At 50.3% G+C, this 15,980-nt stretch overlaps 1 protein-coding gene across 5 annotated transcripts in view; it reads left to right on the top strand.

Moving 5' to 3' along the window:
* The window catches only part of LOC105489611 (cyclin D3), a 127,282-nt gene that overhangs the window by 109,863 nt on the left and 1,439 nt on the right, over positions 1-15,980 (top strand). For 2 of the 5 annotated variants that reach the window (XM_011754548.2, XM_071097060.1), the window contains exons 2-4: positions 11,816-12,031; positions 14,986-15,145; positions 15,686-15,822. In XM_011754548.2, coding sequence (XP_011752850.1) covers positions 11,861-12,031; positions 14,986-15,145; positions 15,686-15,822 — 468 coding nt within the window. In that variant the 5' untranslated portion in view covers positions 11,816-11,860. Of the gene's footprint in view, positions 1-10,592; positions 10,947-11,236; positions 11,447-11,815; positions 12,032-14,985; positions 15,146-15,685; positions 15,823-15,980 lie in introns of those variants that run through there. The other 3 variants (XM_071097061.1, XM_011754546.3, XM_071097062.1) reach the window with 3 other exon arrangements.

Here is a 15,980-nt window from a genome sequence, read left to right on the forward strand (position 1 = left end):
ATGGAAGGAGAATAATACCACCTCAACCTCACAGAACAGGTGTGGTACAGCTCTCAGTGACTGGCTAGGAGAAAGCACTTAACAAGAGGGATCTAGGCCAGGCCTGGTGGCTCATGCCTGTAATCCCAGCACTTTGGGAGGCCAAGGCTGGCAGATCACCTGAGGTCAGAAGTTTAAGATCAGCCTGACCAACCTGGTGAAACCCCATCTCTACTAAAAATACAAAAAAAAAAAAAAAAAAAAAAAAATTAGCTGGGCATGGTGGCGAGCGCCTGTAATCCCAGCTACTTGGGAGGCTGAGGCAGGAGAATTGCAGAGCAAGACTCTGTCTCAGAAAATTAAAAAAATAATAATAAGTGGGATCTAATATTATTACTACCTAATAGTATTATTACTATTATTGCTCTGGTGTGCTACCAGGGGTGTTGTGCCACACTGGGGACATACTACTCCTGACCCCCCACCTGAACTTTCTCTGGATGCCCTCTTCCTGCTTCTCTCTCCGTACTCCCACTTACTCTCTAAGCTCCTGCAATCCCATTTCTGCCACCATGACTGTTTCATGGAATTCAGGTGATCAGAACCACCAATCCCCACCAGTCCCAGGACAGCCCACCCTTCCTATCCCTCAAACCACCCTGCCTACTTCTGATGAGTGTTGCAAATGCCCATGTAAAAGTCTTCTGTCTTCATGACATCTTAGGATTCCTGCGTTGTGGAGGATCATCATATCAGGCGCTTTAGACTGGAAGCTTAAAAGGGAGGCTTCTTGGCCCGGCGCGGTGGCTCACGCCTATAATCCCAGATCTTTGGGAGGCCGAGGCAGGCGGATCACGAGGTCAGGAGATCGAGACCATCCTGGCTAACACGGTGAAACCCCGTCTCTACTAAAAATACAAAAAATTAGCCAGGCATGGTGGTGAGTGCCGGTAGCCCCAGCTACTCGGGAGGCTGAGGCAGGAGAATGGCGTGAACCCGGGAAGCAGAGCTTGCAGTGAGCTGAGATCGCACCACTGCACTCCAGCCTGGACGACACAGTGAGACTCCGTCTCAAAGAAAAAAAAAAAAAGAAAAAAAGGGAAGCTTCTCATCTCCGACCCATGTCCAGCATGTCCCAGGGCTGCTGGATGTGTGGAAGGCACGTGATAAGGCACCTGATTGTTAATGATCACAGCTATCTTTATTGACCACCTACTATGAGCCTAGGACGGCTGAGGGTACTTTTCCCATATTAATCCCTTCATTCACCATATGAAATAGGAGTTGTTAACATCCCCCGTTTGCAAATGAGAAGCCTGGGACAGAAAAGTTAAGTAACCTGCTCAGGATCACACAATCACACAGCTGGCAAATAGCAGAGCTGGGCATCAACCTAAATCGAGAGCTCACTTACTTAATGACTGTGCCAAACCAATGCCAGTGCTATCTCCTGCCTAGAATGAGGAATGCTTGCCAGCTGAGAACCAAAGACAGGTCTCTCTTTGCAAGTATATTGCTGTAGCAGATTACCCTTCCACACCTGAGGCCCTGTGTGCACCTCAGTCTTACCTGTGGAACAGGAATCTCAAGCAGAATGACAGAACAGGAAAGCCTCATTTCTTCAGAACCCAGACAGCCAGAAACAGGAAGAAAAAGCAACTGCTTAAATATATAGGTTGTATTCTTATTTTGTGAGGAGAGACTTGACAGTTTCAGTCTAGTATCTGATGTTTCTTTTCCCAAGCAGCTTATAAGCTAGAAATTGCAAACTGCTTTTTGTCCCTCAGACCCAGTATATAGGCTCATCATGTATGGCTTGTATGGTTTTGTTACTGTTTTTCAACTGAAGTAATATATAATTTTTTTTTTTTTGAGATGGAGTCTTGCTCTGTTGCCCAGGCTGGAGTGCAGTGGCCGGATCTCAGCTCACTGCAAGCTCCGCCTCCCGGGTTCATGCCATTCTCCTGCCTCAGCCTCCTGAGTAGCTGGGACTACAGGCGTCTGCCACTACACCCGGCTAATTTTTTTGTATTTTTAGTAGAGACGGGGTTTCACTGTGTTAGCCAGGATGGTCTCGATCTCCTGACCTCGTGATCCGCCCGCCTCGGCCTCCCAAAGTGCTGGGATTACAGGCGTGAGCCACCGCCCCCGGCCGTAATATAGATATTTTAAGAAATTTCTTTTTTTTTTGTTTTGAGACGGAGTCTTGCTCTGTCCCCACCTCCCAAAGTGTTGAGATTACAGTCACGAGCCACTGCGCCCAGCGGAAATTTCTTTTCTTTTGAGACGCAGTCTCACTCTGTCCCCCAGGCTGGAGTGCGGTGGCACAATCTTGGTTCGGTGGAACCTCTGCCTCCGGGGTTCAAGCGATTCTCCTACCTCAGCCTCTTGAGTAGCTGCATTACGGGCGTGTGTCACTATGCCTGGCTAATTTTTGTATTTTCAGTAGAGATGGGGTTCCATCATGTTGGCCAGGCTGGTCTTGAACGCCTAGCCTCAAGTGATCCACCCACCTCAGCCTCCCAAAGTGCTGTGATTACAGGCATGAGCCACCACACCCAGACTTTTTCTTTTCTTTTGTAGTAGTGAGGTCTCGCTGTGCTGCCTAGGCTGGTCTTGAACCCCTCGCCTCAGTGATCCTCTCAACTCAGCCTCTCAAAGTGCAGGGATTGCAGGCGTGAGCCACAGTGCCCGATCTAAGAAATATTATCTTGGGGAAACAGGGAATCTATGGCCACACTCATTACTATGGTGTAGCAAAAGTCTGAAGCTAAGCAGTACCTCTTGGGCTTTGGATGGGACATGTGCTATCTACTGTGTCTGGCCCCAACAGCTCCCTTACCACATGTGAGTTGCCATTTATCATGTGATGTATGCTGGTGTTTTTCTTTTTCTTTTTTTTTTTTTTTTGAGACGGAGTCTGGCTCTGTTGCCCAGGCTGGAGTGCAGTGGCCGGATCTCAGCTCACTGCAAGCCCCGCCTCCCAGGTTCACGCCATTCTCCTGCCTCAGCCTCCCGAGTAGCTGGGAGTACAGGCGCCCGCCACCTCGCCCGACTAATTTTTTTTTTGTATTTTAGTAGAGACGGGGTTTCACTGTGTTAGCCAGGATGGTCTCGATCTCCTGACCTCGTGATCCGCCCGTCTCGGCCTCCCAAAGTGCTGGGATTACAGGCTTGAGCCACTGCGCCCGGCCATCTGGTGTTTTTCTTATATCCAGTTTGTTTTATTCATTAACTCAGATTTATTGAGCCAGATGTGGTAGTGTATGCCTATGGTCCCAGCTACTTGGGAAGCTAAGGTGGGAAGATCACTTGAGCCTGGGAGATAGGGGCTGCAGTGAGTCGTTATCATGCTACTGCATTCCAGCCTGGGTAATACAGTGAGACCCTGTCTCAAAAAAAAAAAAAAAAAAAAAAAAGTATTGAACATCTACTATGAGCTGGATACCATCCTGTTTTGGTGGTGTGGTGTGGGAGTAGACAAGCTGTAAACAGAATATGCAAGCAAAGTATATGCTATACTAGTGATCAGTGGTAAGCAGAAGAATAAAGCAGTGAAAGAGCGTAAGAAGTGTCAGGGCTGGGGAGCTGGCATTAAAATTTAGGTAGGATGGCCAGGAAAGGCTGTAAGAGGAATACAACTTTTGGATTTCCTGAAGGAAGTGAGGGAGTGGGCCATGTGGATATCCGGAGGCAGAACATTCCAGGCAGATGGAACAGCACGTGCAAAGAGAACATGTATGCCTGGTGTGTTCCATGAACAGTGTGGCCAGAGCAGAGTGAGGGAGAGTACTGGAAATGGGGTGGAAGTACAGATGCTGCAGGGTCTTTGGCAAGTGAAATGGAGAGGTCACTGAGAGTGATGGGTTGAGACTAGACTGGAGGGCCAAGGGTGGGTCAGGGAGACTTGGCAGGAGGCTACCACTGTAATCCAGGTAAGAGATGACGCAACTCGGACCAAGGGGGTAGCATCGGAAATCAAGAAAAGAAAGGGATTGGAGATGTATTTTTGACGTAGAATCAACCAGAAGTGGGTCGCAGGTTGGATGTGAAGGACCAGTAAGGTCAAGGAAGAACCGAGTTTGGACAGAGGAGGTAACAAAGGAGGAAAAAAAAGTAAATTTTGAAAATATTTTGAAATTATTAATAGCTCCTCTGTGATCTGCTGATCAGAGTGTGGGGATTGTGTGGGATTTGAGAGAGAGGAGTCAGGAATGACACCAAGTGTTTGGCCTGAGCCATTAGAAGGATGGAGTTGCCATTTTCTGAGATGAGCGTGTAGGAAGAGCGAGGTTTTTGGGGAAAGATCAGGATGTCAGTTTTGGAGAAGTTGAGTTTAACTGGCCTATTGGACATCCTTGTGACGTTGCCAAGAAGGCAGCCTCCGATGTAAAACGGAAACTGAAAACAGGTCAGTTCACACCAGTTCTGCTTTGGTAGTGCTGCCCAAAGTGCTGTGTTGAGATTTTAAATGCCCATCCAGGTTGGTTTTCTTTTTTTGTTTGTTTGTTTGTTTTTTAGACGGAGTCTTACTCTGTTGCCCAGGCTAGAGTGCTGTGGTGTGATCTCAGCTTACTGCAACCTCCACCTTCTGGGTTCAAGTGATTCTCCTTCCTCAGCCTCCCAAGTAGCTGGGATTACAGGTGTGCGCCACCATGCGTGGCTAATTTTTTTTGTATTTTTAGTAGAGATGGGGTTTCACCATGTTGTTCAGGCTGGTCTTGATCTCCTGACCTCGTGATCTGCCCACCTTGGCCTCCCAAAGTGCTGGGATTACAGATGTGAGCCACCGCACCTGGCCAATTTTTGTATTTTTAGTAGAGATGAGGTTTTGCCATGTTGGCCAGGCTGGTCTTGAACTCCTGACCTCAGGTGATCCACCCACCTCGGCCTCCCAAAGTGCTGGGATTACAGGCATGAGCCACTGCGCCCGGCCGAAGAGTGCTCAATTTTTACTGATAGGAGTGGACAAACAAAGAGTTTTAAAGATTGGCCGGACGCGGTGGCTCAAGCCTGTAATCCCAGCACTTTGGGAGGCCGAGGCGGGCGGATCACAAGGTCAGGAGATCGAGACCATCCTGGCTAACAGGTGAAACCCTGTCTCTACTAAAAAATACAAAAAACTAGCCGGGCGAGGTGGCGGGTGCCTGTAGTCCCAGCTACTCAGGAGGCTGAGGTAGAAGAATGGCGTGAACCCGGGAGGCGGAGGCTGCAGTGAGCTGAGATCCGGCCACTGCACTCCAGCCTGGGTGACAGAGCAAGACTCCGTCTCAAAAAAAAAAAAAAAAAAAAAAAAGAGTTTTAAAGATTAATGTGAAATATTGTACAAATATTATAGATGCTCGTAATAGTGACCTGGAATACTGTAAGCACTGAGATAGCTCCTTGATTCTCAAAGAAAAAAAACTAAATTATGTGCAGTTTGGTTTAATGCTTTTTGTTGTTGAGACAGGTCTCACTCTGTTGCCCAGGGTGGAGTGCAGTAGTGTGATCTGGGCTCACTGCAACCTCCACCTCCCAGGCTCAAACAGTTCTCCTGCCTCAGCCTCCCAAGTAGCTGGGACTACAGGCGTTTGCCACTGCATTCGGCTAATTTATATATATATATTTTTTGGTAGAGATGGGGTTTTATTGTGTTGGCGAGGCTGGTCTCGAACTCCTGGCCTCAAGTGATCTGCTGCCCCGGCCTCCCAAAGTGCTGGGATTACAGGTGCGAGCCACCGTGCCCGGCCAACTTTGTGCTTTTGAGTCCCACAATCACAACTTTTTGAAAAAGGGTTCACCACATGCCAGCCACTCTTCTATGTATTTTAAACAAATCAACCCATTTCATCCTCACAACCGCTCTACAGGGGAGTACTACTGTTATCACCATTTTCAGAAAAGGAAACTCAGGCACAGAGAGGTGGTTTAACTTAGCCAAAGTCACACAATGAGCGAGTGGAGTGGCAGAGGGGTGTGGCTCCAGACCCTGGAGGGTCCTCTCCATACACCAGACCATGTGTTTACCGTCATAAGCCAGGTCATCAGGATTTGCTAGAGATGCAATTCTAGGAGTAGGGCTCTTGCTGCTCAAACTTTTGCTTTTCTTAGAGGGGTTATGGATGCATGTTCATAACAGAAAGGGTACTCCTTGAGAAAGGGAATAATAATAATCATTTCAGAAACTACTGTCTCTGAATGCTTGCTTTGTGCCAGGCACAGGTGAGACGTTTTCTGCTCATTTAGTTTTCAGAACATCATTATGGGGCTATTATATTATCCCCACTGGATAAAAGAGGAAACAGAGAGGTTCCAATAATTCTCTCAAAGTCATAACGTGGGGAGCCAGGTTTGAATTGAAAGCAGTCTCTGACTCCAGAGCCCTGTTTAGCACCCGGGTCCTCAGCCCCATGGCTCGCTTGGCTCTCCCCAGCATCTCCATGGGTCTGAAGGTAACTAAGCCATGGCATGTGGACTGTGGGGTGATGGGCCTCACCCATCACCTTGTTCACCCTCTTACTTCTCAGATGGGGACTTTTTTTTTTTTTTTTTGTAGACGGAATTTCGCTCTTGTTGCCCAGGCTGGAGGGCAATGGCACGACCTCGGCTCACTGCAACCTCTGGCTCCAGGGTTCAAGCGATTCTCCTGCTCAGCCTCCGGAGTAACTGGGACACCACACCCAGCTAATTTTTTTGTATTTTTAGTAGAGATGGGGTTTCACCATGTTGGCCAGGCTGGTCTCGAACTCCTGACCTCAGGTGATCCCGCCTTGGCCTCCCAAAGTGCTGGGATTACAGGCGTGAGCCACTGTGCCTGCCCCAGATAGGGATATTTTGATGAAGGGAAAGAGAAAGAAAATGTATCCTTCCTCTTTGGGGTTTCTTATTTGGCCTGTGACATTTCATTCCCACTCCTCCTCCAATTTGCCATTTTATTGACTTTTTCTAATTGGATGCACCTGGGTGGAAACGCCTCATACTATTGGCCCCGGTCATTGCTTTGTCTTTAGTTTTCCTTTTAGAAAAACAAAGACAAAAAAAGCAAGAGGAGCCTCTATTTCTTTGAGGTGGAGGTAACTGGTGAACTTGTGCTGGTCCTGCACTGAGCTCACCTGCCTCCCCAGTGGCCAGTCCTTGGCCCTGAAAGTCGGGGATGATCTAGCTCTAGGTATGGCTGTTTCATCCAGGGGTGAGGCAGAAGTATCTCTCCTAAAGTCCTGCTCACCAGGAGCTCCCGTCCCCATACTGCAGGTTTACACCCAGCTTTCAGGACTAGTCAGTCTGTGTGGCCCTCCCTCAATTAATAAATCAGCAACTAAAAGGCCGGGTGCGGTGCCTAACGCCTGTAATCCCAGCACTTTGGGAGACTGAGGGGGGTGGCTCACTTGAGGTCAGGAGTTTGAGACCAGCCTGGCCAACATGGTGAAACCCCATCTCTACTGAAAATACAAAAATTAGCCGGGCAGGGTGGTGGGCACCTATAATCCCAGCTACTCAGGAGTCTGAGGCAGGAGAATCACTTGAAACCGGGAGGCGGAGGTTGCAGTGAGCCGAGGTCGTGCCATTGCACTCCAGCCTGGCAACAAGAGCAAAACTCCGTGTCAAAAAAAAAAAACAAAACCAACCAACCAAACAAACAAACAAAAACCCTTCTATTTGTTAAAAAAAAAAAGAAAGAAATCCACCATGAACCAAAAATTAGTCAAAACAATGAACTAAAATATTTTGTTTTTGTAAAATGTATGATAACAAAATGTTAAGGCACGTCATGTACCATCATGGTTCACTGCAGCCTTGAACTCCTGGGCTCAAGCAATCCTCCTGCTTCAGTCTCCCTAGTAGCTGGGACTACAGGCTTGTGCCACTGCACCCAGCTTATTTTATTTTATTTTTTTTGTAGAGATAGGAGTCTTGCTTTGTTGTCCAGGCTGGTCTTCAACTCCTGGCTTCCAGTGATCCTCCTGCCTCAGCCTCCCAAAGTGCTGGGCTGATGGGACATTTTTATACATAGTGCCATGTTTCTATAAATGAGAAGTTTAAAAAATATTGATTTTAAAAATTAATTTATGTCAAGAATTTTTATGAACAAAGTTAAAAAACCAAACAAAAATACAAAAAGGGTTAATATCTTTGAGATTTGCTGAGCATTTATAAATCAATAAAACAAACATCCCTATAAATGAATAAGCTAAGGACATGAATGGGTAATGTATATAAGAAATGTAAATGTCTAAAAATATGCCAAAATAGATTTATTATTACTAATATAAGCCACTTTCACTCTCTAGTTGGCAGAGTTGTTTTGAAAAATAGGTATGTAATGATGGTGGAGTAGATTGGTTTAACTATTCAGCAGGAAAATTTGGCAATTAGAAGTGTATCAAAAGCCTTAGAATGTTTCATAACCTTAGATTGGGAAATTCCACTTCTAGAAATTAATTCACTTCTAGAAATAATCATGAGTGTGCACAAAGATATCACCCCAAAAATATTTTACAGTATTGTGTCTAATAGGGAAGAACTAGAAATAATTTAAATTTCCACCAATACAGGTTTGTCAAAATACATTTTGTACATTCAGCTGATGGTATACTATGTCCCCATTACAAATTATGTCCTAGAATATTTAATGGCATGGAAAAGTGTTAACAGTATTTTTTTTTATTTTATTTATTTTTTTTTTTTTTTGAGACGGAGTCTTGCTCTGTAGCCCAGGCTGGAGTGCAGTGGCCGGATCTCAGCTCACTGCAAGCTCCGCCTCCCGGGTTTAGGCCGTTCTCCTGCCTCAGCCTCCGGAGTAGCTGGGACTACAGGCGCCCGCCACCTCGCCCGGCTAGTTTTTTGTATTTTATAGTAGAGACGGGGTTTCACCGTGTTAGCCAGGATGGTCTCGATCTCCTGACCTCGTGATCCGCCCGTCTCGGCCTCCCAAAGTGCTGGGATTACAGGCTTGAGCCACCGCGCCCGGCCAACAGTATTTTTTTTTAATGAAAAAAGCTTACAAAACAGTTTGTGATGATTCCATTTAAAATGTGTGTTTATTCATAGAACAAAGATTACCAAATAAACATTGATATATTAAAGGGTTATTACTGGATGGCAAATTGCAAATGATTATTTCCTTTTTTTGTGGCTTATCTGCATTTTTGAAGTTTTCTACAATGCAAGAGTATTTTATGATATTAAAACTACAATACAATTTATTATAAAAGAAAGAATAATTCGGCCAGGCGCAGTGGCTCATACCTGTAATCCCAGCACTTTTGGAGGCCGAGACCGGCGGATCACGAGATCAGGAGTTCGAGACTAGCCTGGCCAACATAGTGAAACCCCGTTTCTACGAAAAATACAAAAATTAGCCAGGCATGGTGGTGCGTGCCTGTAGTCCCAGCTACTCGCGAATCGCTTGAATATGGGAGGTGGAGGTTGCAGTGAGCCCAGATGGCGCCACTGCACTCCAGCTTGAGCAACAGAGTGAGGCTTCCTCTCAAACAAATAATAATAATAATAATAATTAACAGAAAATGGTTGGCACAGAACTTACATCTTCTACATAGTGTCATTTCTCTAGTTACTTCCTTAGTAAGGAAAGAGACACTTCCTTAGTGTCTCCTAAGTCAGGAGGACCCCAGTAGGGCAGGGATCCTCTATAGCCTCCTCCCATTTGGAGCATTATTGGAGGTCTTTTGTCTGCTTCTTGGTCAAGGGAATCCAGCTTCCGGTACAACTACAAAGTAACCAAAAGTTTGGGAGGTGGAAGAAATGCAACCGGTAGATCTCAGAGTCTGTGGGAGAAACTGATTCAGTGACAATCTAGTTTTTCCGTCCAGTTTCTCCAAACAGAAACTAAGGCCGACTTTAGGGGCTTGTCCAAAGCTGGGCAACCAACTTGACAAGGTGAGGAGGCCTTGACTCCATGGCCTTTCCGTTCTGTTATATGCTGATTTAGACTAAAGCTCTCATACGAAAGTGCACAGAAATCTAATTAAAATGCAGATTCTGATTCAGGTTAGGGGTGGGCCTGAGAGTCTGCATTTCTAACCAGCTCCCAGGCGATGACCATGCACGGGACAGGTCTGGGATCACTGTTTAACTAGCAGTGGTGTAGAGCACAGAATCTGGAGCAAGAAGGCCAGATTCCCAATCCTAGCTCTGCCACGGGCCAACCGAATGACAGTTGCCTCGGTTTCCGAGTTTTCGTGAAGATGTAGTGAGTCATTACATTGTGAGGCTTTGGAGCAGTGTTCACTAAGAACTGACTCTGACATTATTTATCGCATTCCTTAGAGCAAGCAGCCGGTGAAGTAGGGTTTGACGAATGAATAAGTGAATGAATGACCTTTGGAGAAAAATTCTTTCCTGGGTGACTAGAGTCCGAGAAGCAAAATGGGAGGGCTCGTGGGTGGGTAGGAGGCCCACCTCCTAGAAAGTTCTCTGCACCCGGTGGTCCAGAGGGCCCGGAGTGCCCGGAAGCCGGCCGGCTTGCGCTCAGCGGCCCAATGGGGCCGCGGGAGGGAGGGGAGAGCGCCCAGCCAGCCCTTTCCGTCCGGGGCGCCGCAGCCCCGCCCCTCGGAGCGTTGCGACGTCCGAGCATTCCACGGTTGCTACATCGTCGCGAGGGGCGGGGCGCCTGTCAGGGAAGCGGCGCGCGCGGGCGGCGGGCGGGCTGGGGATCCGCCGCGCAGTGCCAGCGCCAGCGCCAGACCCGCTCTCCGCGCTCTCCGGCCCGTCGCCTGCCTTGAAACTCGCGAGCCCGCACTCCCGCCCTGCCTGTGCGCTGCCCGAGTATGGAGCTGCTGTGTTGCGAAGGCACCCGGCACGCGCCCCGGGCCGGGCCGGACCCGCGGCTACTCGGGGACCAGCGTGTCCTGCAGAGCCTGCTCCGCCTGGAGGAGCGCTACGTGCCCCGCGCCTCCTACTTCCAGTGCGTGCAGCGGGAGATAAAGCCGCACATGCGGAAGATGCTGGCTTACTGGATGCTGGAGGTACCGCCCGGACGCGTCCCCCTCCCCCACCGCTCCCGGGTCTGGACACACCGGGGCCGCCCTGTCGGGACATCGCGGTCCCCACAGCAATCTGCAGGATGCTCCGAGGCTAAGACCCCCGGGGCCTGGCCTTTCACTAGGGCACCCTAGCCAGCTGCCTCCCTTGCTTTCCCGAGCCCTAATCGGCTCCTCCCAACTGTGAGTGCCAGTCACTTGGCACCGTAACTGTGCCTCTCTTCGGGCCGAGAAAACGGGACCAGGGACATCGTCTCCCCTTCGGCTTCTCACAGCGTCTCCCACTTCCCTCCCCCTCCCGGCCTTCTCCGGAGAGCGCGCCTGGAAAACCCTGGGCTCGGCCGCCCCCGCCCGGGAGCCGGTTCCTGTGTCTGTCGCGGGGTTCTGGCGGGGAAGGCGATGGGGGTGGCGCGCGCCCTGTTCCGGCCGACAGGGAAATGAAAAGTGCGGGAGGCAGTGGCAGGAGCCTCCTCCCTTCCCTTCGGGTGTGTGCAGTGGTGGCGGTGATGGGGGTGAGGTCCCAGCTCTCTGGCTACCATGGGTGACCCTTGCGTCCCACTTCCCGTCGCTGTGGGGGAGGGGAGTCTCCGTTTGGAATCCTTCTTGAGGAAGGGCTCCTTGACTTTACCACCCCCACCCCACCAAGGGGAGAGGGGAGGAGGCCGCGCAGAGGAAGTGGGGGGCGTCACCTTGGGGAGGGCCCATCCTCCTCCTTTATTGGTCCTTGTCTCTGTAAGTAGCTTACCCTCTCTCCCGTTTTTGCTCCCTATCCCACCTCACTTCAGCGCCCCCACCCCCGCGCTGCTGTGTTCCCCACGCTTCGGCCCCAGCAGTGACTGTGCGCCCTCCCCCAGGTATGTGAGGAGCAGCGCTGTGAGGAGGAAGTCTTCCCCCTGGCCATGAACTACCTGGATCGCTACCTGTCCTGTGTCCCCACCCGAAAGGCGCAGTTGCAGCTCCTGGGTGCGGTCTGCATGCTGCTGGCCTCCAAGCTGCGCGAGACCACGCCCCTGACCATCGAAAAACTGTGCATCTACACCGACCACGCTGTCTCTCCCCGCCAGTTGCGGGTACGTGTGTAACTCCCCCCACCCCCGACACATACTGTCTCCCCACTTTCCAGGAAAAGGAACGCTTGAGATATCAGAGGCTTTCTGCTCCCTGGAGAGGGCGCAAGGCGATCAGGACCTTTGGGAAGGGAATTAGGGTGGAACAAACGATGGGGCAGTGTGGTGTGATGGTTAGTATCACTCCCGCCCAGGCTCGAGCTGCAGTCAGGCATTAAACGCCCTCCTGACCTCCAGGAGATGCCACTCCTTCCTGGTCTTTCCCTCAGATAGCAACAAGTCAAACTGCATGTCTACACTCACTAGTACTTTGCCTCTGGGTTTACGCAGCCACCATGAGTTATTTATTGGCAGCAGAAGGGCATGCCTGCACACCCCCACTGGAGTAGGGGAGTGGAATGTGCTTCATGTGGGGGAGGGGGTTTGCCTTGGTTGAGTCTTTATCCTCATGTGGACTTTGTGATAGAAAAACCTCCCAGAGCCAATTAAAGCCAGGCTCTGATTGCTTTAAGGAAGGGCTGATGTATTTCATCCCACCTTCTTTGCTTCCTCTTATATCCCGGAAGAGACAGCTTCTTCCTAATCCTTTCCTGTCCTCATTCTGAGGAACTGGAGCAGCTGCTTTGGGCCTGGTGGAAACAGCTCCCTCTACCCCCCTTAGCCAAAGGCCCAAGCTGAGGGACAGGCAGGGAGGTGAGCTGCAGCTGCTTCCGATGTGATAATGGTGCCCCCTCCCCCGGCCCGCCCTCTCTGACCAAGGTCTTTCATAACCCTGTGGGGAGCTGCTGTCACTCCTGTGGTTTGGGAAGTGGCTCCCTGGGCCTCTTGCTGGAAACTTGGGCTGGGCTCAGACAGGGCAGGAAAGTCACCGGTTCTGTCCCGCCTCAGAAGGAGCCTCAGTCCCGGGGAGCTGCTGGATCTGGAAGAGGTTATTTAGGACATGCAGATTGTCTCCTAGGGGGCTGGGGGGAGAGGGTGGGTGAGCTGGCACTTTCTTCCACCTTGCTCTGTGGCGGGCCAAGTCTTCTGCTGACCCTGAGAGGAGTCTCTGGGCCCCATCTCCCAGGGAGGAGGGCAGCAAGCAGGCTGCTGTGATTGGCTGGCAGGGAAGCCAGGGTACTGGGGCCCCCGACTGCTGTGAGTCGAGGAACAGGATTCCTCTTCCTGCCAAGTAGCTCAGAGATGGGAGTAGGAGGCCAGAGTTGGGAATCCAGGAGACTCCACAGCTCTTTGTGATGAATCTGGTAGTTTTTGGCAAGTCTGAAGGTGGAGCTAGTTTCCAGGGCCAGAGAGCAAGATGTTTTTGGAGGGGTTGGGGCTGGAAGGTAGAAGGGGAACTTCCTTTTTGTGAAAAGATGGAGGTGGTGTGTGTGCCCACATATGAGGGTTTTTCAGTGCAGGCAAAAAGTACTCTTCCCTTTGTCTGAGCTGGGTGTGGAGTGCCCAGAAGACTTCCTAGAAGGTCAAGGTTGGAAGGGACCTCTGAGAACTCCAATTGGTCCATATCCGTGTGCAGCAGAGGAGGCTGAGGCCCAAGGAGGGAGGGAAAGCTCCCTGCCTCAGCATCGCACTGAGCAGATGAGTGTAGAACCTGGGTCTTCTAGCTAGACCAGGTTGCCTTAAAAGTCAGGGATGTGATGGCTGCTGCCACCCACTGAAGCTAAGCACTTGCAGGGGTGTGTTCTCCACCAATTAACACTGGGATTCTCTGGTTGCCTGGATATGGGGAAGGGTGGCCACCTTCCCTCAAACATGACCCCTTGCCTCCCCATAGGGAGAGTCCCACCCCCAGTTGCCTTCCAGATGCTTCCTTAGAAGCTGGGTCCCTTCTGTTTACTGCTGAGTTAGGAGTTGGCTCCTGGGACAGTCACTGGGAGTAGCGTTGTAATTTCTCTGCCTCACTTCTGGCCAGGCTGTTTTCTCTGGGGCTCTTTGAGGGTAGGGACTGATTTGAGAGGCTGACACCTAAGCTGGGGCCAAGACAGAGACAGCTGTGGCTGGGGCCTGGAAGAGGTTGGGTGGGGTTGCCATTTCTGCCTCAATAAGGAGTCAAACCCACAAGTTCCTTCCTGAGATAAAACAATGAAGAAATCCTCATGTGTGCAACTCAGAAATGGGGCCAGGTCTGGGAACCCATGATGAGTGGATTGGGGTGAGGCTTCCAGGCTTCTCCCAAAACCTAGTACTGGCAGGTAGGCTTGGGTAGGTGAGGATAGGACTTGATCCCTCAGGAATCATTTGGGGCCATCCTGTCTAGCTTGGCCTCCGCCTATCCTCCTGAAAGTCAAGTGGCATGGGGCACTATGGGTTCCAGCTAAAGGGGGTGGGGTGGGGTGCTATACCTCAGGACCTGTCCCTGATATCCTACCAAGGGGATGTGGCTTGGGTTGGGCAATCTCCCCTTTGAGGAACCTCAGAAAAGGCTCAGTGGCTGTCATTGGAGGAGTCACACTCCCTCCTGTTGATTCAAGAGGTGTGGACTTGGCTGGGATGCAGAGTTGCAGGGGAAGCTAGTGGTGATCTGCCCTTTCACAAATCCTAGGGGTTGGGAGAGTCTCTGCTTCATCCCAGAGGAGTCCCCAGTTCATAGTGATGCTGTGGTATCTGCTGCTTCCGTCTTTCAGCCCTGGCTGGAGAAATCCTCAGAGCCCTGAATGAAGTCAGGAGAAGGCCTGAATTATTGGCCCCTTAAACATAACCAGACAGGATTAAAAGGGATAATCCATGTAAAGTATGTTGTCTTGGCACCTAGTAAATGATCAGTAAGTGCTCAAAGCACATGCCTCTCCTCTTCCCTGCCTTGAACTCCATGGTGCCTGGCCCTAAAATCAGAAACTGAGGTCTTGGGCTTTAAAAGTTTGATGGGCTTCCCTGCCTATGAGACTTTGAGACTTCTGCTTTACTCCTTCCTTTTCCCTTCTCCAGCCACTGACCCCACCCTTTTCCCCCTTTTCCAGGACTGGGAGGTGCTGGTCCTAGGGAAGCTCAAGTGGGACCTGGCTGCTGTGATTGCACATGATTTTCTGGCCCTCATTCTGCACCGGCTTTCTCTGCCCCGTGACCGACAGGCCTTGGTCAAAAAGCACGCCCAGACCTTTTTGGCCCTCTGTGCTACAGGTAAGAGCCCTGTGCACATTTTTGCCAAATTGGAAAAATCATTAGACTTATAAGGGTGAGAGGTAACTAGGAGATTCTGGTTTATACTGTCAAAATTAATTTGTGAAAATTACATCCCCTCTGAGCCCCCAGTCTTGATACAGAAAAGCAGGTCATAATCAGCTCTATGGGATCTCAGACCCCTCCAGTTTGTAGGAGGGACACCGAGGGTATAGAGAGAAGTGACTCGCCCAAGGTCCCACAGTGAACATGTTGGGAACGGAACCCCTGTCTCTTGGCCCTAGTTGTGTTCCCACACTAGGGAGTGTCTTGTCTATTCCCTGGACCTATGGAAACTGGCAGTTGGTCCTGATCTCTAGGAAAGATACTCTTTCCTGTCTTCCTCCCTTGCCGATATCTTGCCCCACCCACTGCTGGAGTTTTCTAGCATGTCCTCTGCTCTACTTATGCTGCCTGGCACTTTCCGAGGAGTCGGAAGTCCATGCTGGCTGTTATCCTTCAGGTTTCCTCATCTCATGGTTCCCTTTCCTCCTCTCCAAGATTATACCTTTGCCATGTACCCGCCATCCATGATCGCCACGGGCAGCATTGGGGCTGCAGTGCAAGGCCTGGGTGCCTGCTCCATGTCCGGGGATGAGCTCACAGAGCTGCTGGCAGGGATCACTGGCACTGAAGTGGTGAGTGCTGGGCAGCTGGGCAGCAGCCTCTCCATTCATATAGTGCTATGCCCTGAGCCTCCAGTAGAGGGAAACCTCCAACCCCAACCTGGTCCTGAGTCCTGGTTTCACAACCTTGGGGCTTTGTGGCTTTTTATCTCCTGCCTTGGTCTGGAGAA

The sequence above is a fragment of the Macaca nemestrina genome, chromosome 5 (assembly GCF_043159975.1).
Source record: "Macaca nemestrina isolate mMacNem1 chromosome 5, mMacNem.hap1, whole genome shotgun sequence".
Lineage (NCBI taxonomy): Eukaryota > Metazoa > Chordata > Mammalia > Primates > Cercopithecidae > Macaca > Macaca nemestrina.